This window comes from Electrophorus electricus, chromosome 19, assembly GCF_013358815.1.
Source record: "Electrophorus electricus isolate fEleEle1 chromosome 19, fEleEle1.pri, whole genome shotgun sequence".
Lineage (NCBI taxonomy): Eukaryota > Metazoa > Chordata > Actinopteri > Gymnotiformes > Gymnotidae > Electrophorus > Electrophorus electricus.
Window position 1 is genome coordinate 11,594,528 of NC_049553.1, and position 4,028 is coordinate 11,598,555.

A 4,028-nucleotide genomic window follows, 5' to 3' on the forward strand; every position below is an offset into this window, starting at 1 on the left:
GCATAGTCATTTTGAATGGTTTTGACTGTCCCTCATTTTATGTGCATCCCCAGCCTCATGTAGTTGTCTGTTTCCTGTAGCCATCACCCTAGTATTAGTGCCTGTTCAGGAAGCTCTCTCTCTCTCTCTCTCTCTCTCTGTGTGGTTTACCTGGCCTCTATTCTGGTTTTTTTTTTTCTTGTTCACTTTTTCTCACTAATTTGCATGAGCGTCATGAATGTATGATACAAGTAACGTCTTGCTATAGGAATTGTAAAAAGGCTTAGTTTAATTATAGAAGTGATTTAATTGAAGCTTTTGGCGAGCCAGAGTAGCTTATAGGTTTAAAAGACTGTAGTTATATCAAACCAATAAAAATTACATCCATATACAATAATGTGATGAGACATAGCTATTTAGTTTTGCATGAAAGTATGTACTTTAAGTTAACAATATTCCATGTATTAATTGTTTATTTATCTCCATGGCTTCAGTTTGCATGGTTGTGATGAAATTTTGGAATGTATTTTGGGATGCTGTCTGAAGTTCCTTATCTCAGCAAAACCGGCGGTGTGAGGGACTGCTGGTAGCAATGTCCACCATCCCTTAGTAAAATCAGAATGCCCTTCAACATGGTGGCAAGGATTCCACCAAGGTCAAGTGGTGAGGAGTAGTGTGGGAGTGGCTTTCTTTTCCAGAATTTGGTCTGGGGTCTGGTCCTGTATACCAAAGGTATGCTTTGAACCAATAAAAGAGTGAACAGATTACAGCATTATATCACAAATATCACATCAGTTTGAACTATTAGGAAGTGGGATATATTGCTGCCAAAATTCCATCTGAATTTAATCTATCATAATATTTCATGACTATGGGATGTTAAAATAAAATATATTTTTTACACAACACTCTCTGCAGATTATGATGTTTATTATTTACAAATGTAATAATTATAATTTAGCAAAAGTAAATTACATCTGTATGATAGCTGTATGATAAAACACTCTGGATGAAGCTTTACCTTGAATAACCCTCCACTTTGTCTCAAAGTTGTGACTAAATACAAACAATCTCTAGAACTAATGAACAAAGCAATGTTTCACTTTACAGTGCTCTAATTTTACAGCATCTCCACATTTACACCAATAAGATGAAGTGTTACAGTAGCAATCTAATGCATTTCAGTACTACCCAGTGCTGCTTAAAGCATCCTGCTCATCATATGAGACTGAAACTGCTAAAGATGCATTCTTGCATCATCAGCAAGCCCAAACTCATTAATGAGCATATGGTTTGTAACAACACAGATATGTACAAGAAGCAATGCCTGAATACTTAAACAAATAAATACAAAGAAAATCCAGCCTGAGATTTCAATTCCCTATGCATTACGTTATGGCCATAATTACAATCTCTACCTCTAGGTTTTACATTCCTGCTTTGGCCTCACAGACATGCTTGTGTTTCTTCCCATCTTCAGTGCATATTTCATCCAGTAAATCATAACTGGCAGAGCTGAGCTCCATTATAGCACAGTCTTCTCCTTCTATGTGAGCATTTTGATCTTTCGAGTCATTAGGCCCAAACTCATTGATGACCATGTGGTTTGTCACAGTACAGAGATATGAACATGAAGCAATGCCTAAATATGTAAACAAACAAATAAATACATAAGCGGGACACAAACAAATACAAAGAAAATTCAGCCTGAGATTTGACTTCCCTACACCTTATGTTATTGCCATAATTACAATCTCTACTATCTACTATCTCTGTTTTACATTCCTGCTTTGGCCTCACAGACATGCTTGTGTTTCTTGCTTTCTTCATTACAGAATGCATCCAGTAAAAGATAACTGTCAGAGCTGAGCTCCATTACAGCACAGTCTTCTCCTTCAGGGTGAGCATTTTGATCTCCCTTCCAGTCATCTGGCTCATTTCCAGCCCAGTACCTGGTTGTCAAGGGAACAAAATAAACAAATCACTATTACAAGTGTGCCATTTTGTTAAAAGCATGTAGACTAAATGCGTAGTGATCTACCATGATATGATCATGTGACCTCGAAATGAACAGGACTTTTCAGTGGTGTCTGTAATGGACCAACCTCGGTGTCTGACTGAGCTTTGTGCCATCTAACCAGTGCCATTCTCCCTCCACCACAGCATCAGTCAGACCGATCCAGTAGAACTCACTTCCAGAACCAGGCTTTGATCTTTTTAAGAAATCCTTTAATGAAAAATATTGTGATTAGAATCTGTAAGACATTCCGATGAACAGGACAATAAGGGCATAACCTTTCTGCATTTCAGTGAGTATTTTAGTGTCACAGCTATTACATTCAGACATCATACCTGCTCCATTGGACTGGTAACAATCACCAAATCTCCTCCCTTATCAACACAAGCATTCCGACTGGCATTCCAGGTCTCCTCATCAGTAGAGAAGTAGTAACACTTCCCACTGAAGAACTTCCAGCCCTGAGCACAGTGGTCTGATTTCATCTTCAGAGCTGCAGCATTGTGATTGCACAGCGTTAATACACTACTCAGAGACAATGCTGAAGAGATCAGGTTATGATACACAATATAGAATCTGATAAATACACAAAATACTGTTTACTTTCAAATATCACATAGTGATAAACTAAAGGACATTGAGGCCAGGCATAGAGGATTAAATGGACAAACAAGTACTCAAACAAGAATAAATTAACTTTAACACATTTTGCCCTCCACTATTCACAGTAGAATTCTCTTTGAAAGAATAATGAAACTGAAAATATTCTTTGCCAAATTAGTAAGTGACCATCAAAGTGTTGACTATGTAAATGAAAGTCAAAACACAAGTATTGAAGGATTCTTCTTGGTACACATTCAATTATTTTTATGAAGGCCATTGTTTATACTGACATAATATGTATATTGTTTTCTAGTTTTCTAGTTCAGACTGAAACTGTAGATCTCACTTTTGGTTAGATTTTCCTTTTCTGCCTGCAGCTGCTCCATACTCCTGTTTATCTCTGGAAAATCAGGACAACACCAGTATATCAGTACATCTGAATGTCAGGTTTATGACAGCTAACAAAAGGAGTTATATAGTCAACATAAATAACAAAATGTAAGAAATATATTTCATCCTTCAATACTGATTCTATGTGAAAGGGTTTTGATATTTTGCAAGTCATTTGATTCTAAAAGTAGGAAGTGGATGTCAAAGTGCCATCTTGGGTTTATAGAAGAAAGCAGACATTTCTGGCTTTGGCTGCATCAGTTTTAGTCTTGTATTCCAGTACAAAAATGGAAGTTGAAACCAAGATGCACAGATTAATCCAGCACACAGCTTGTCTGTCTGTCTTTTATTCTCCAGTAAAAATCTTAGAAATAAAGTTATGTCTTCACTATTAGAATATAATAATTACCAGAGAGCTGACTGACCAAACTAGTTTCACAAACAGAAAGATGCACATTTTCTTTTTCCAGGTTTTGAAGGGTGTCAATCATGATCATATGATCATACACTGAATAAAGATGGTTCTTTAGCACATTTGTGTATTGTTTCCTAACAGGCTCCAACTGATTCTTGTCTGTTACCCTGAAACTCTTCTGAATAAGGACATCTTTGTGGAAATTGAAAGTACTGAACTGCCCATTGAATGATCTGGCATTCATCCAGGGGTTGTAAAATCAGCACTGATACACATACACACACACACACACACACACACACTCACACACACACACCACACACACACACACACACACACACACACACACACACACACAAACATTCTATATCTCTCCTAAATAAACACTTGACCCCTGTGTCTTTAGTCATTGTGGGTCTCTGAGGGCTCATAAGAAGAAATCATGAGACATTAAAATGACAGCTGGGTTTGTTAATAAGAATATAAACAAAACAGTGTACATGATCAGGGAGACTTTGTCCATTTATAAAATATAAACACAGGTACTGTATTTTACAAATACAAACATCAAGCTCTGATTCAAGCTAAGATTTGTATTTACCTTTGAGTTCATTTGCTAACTTT

General features: G+C 36.8%; 1 protein-coding gene across 1 annotated transcript; it reads right to left on the minus strand.

Moving 5' to 3' along the window:
• Positions 1 to 952: 952 nt before the first annotated feature.
• On the minus strand, positions 953 to 4,028 carry LOC118240143 (C-type lectin domain family 4 member E-like). Its single transcript, XM_035520022.1, has 5 exons — positions 4,006 to 4,028; positions 2,946 to 2,999; positions 2,332 to 2,489; positions 2,085 to 2,206; positions 953 to 1,931 (listed from the first exon to the last, which is right to left on the minus strand). The coding sequence occupies exons 2-5, from the start codon at positions 2,983 to 2,985 to the stop codon at positions 1,757 to 1,759; spliced, it is 495 nt and encodes a 164-aa protein (XP_035375915.1). The 5' UTR covers positions 2,986 to 2,999; positions 4,006 to 4,028; the 3' UTR covers positions 953 to 1,756.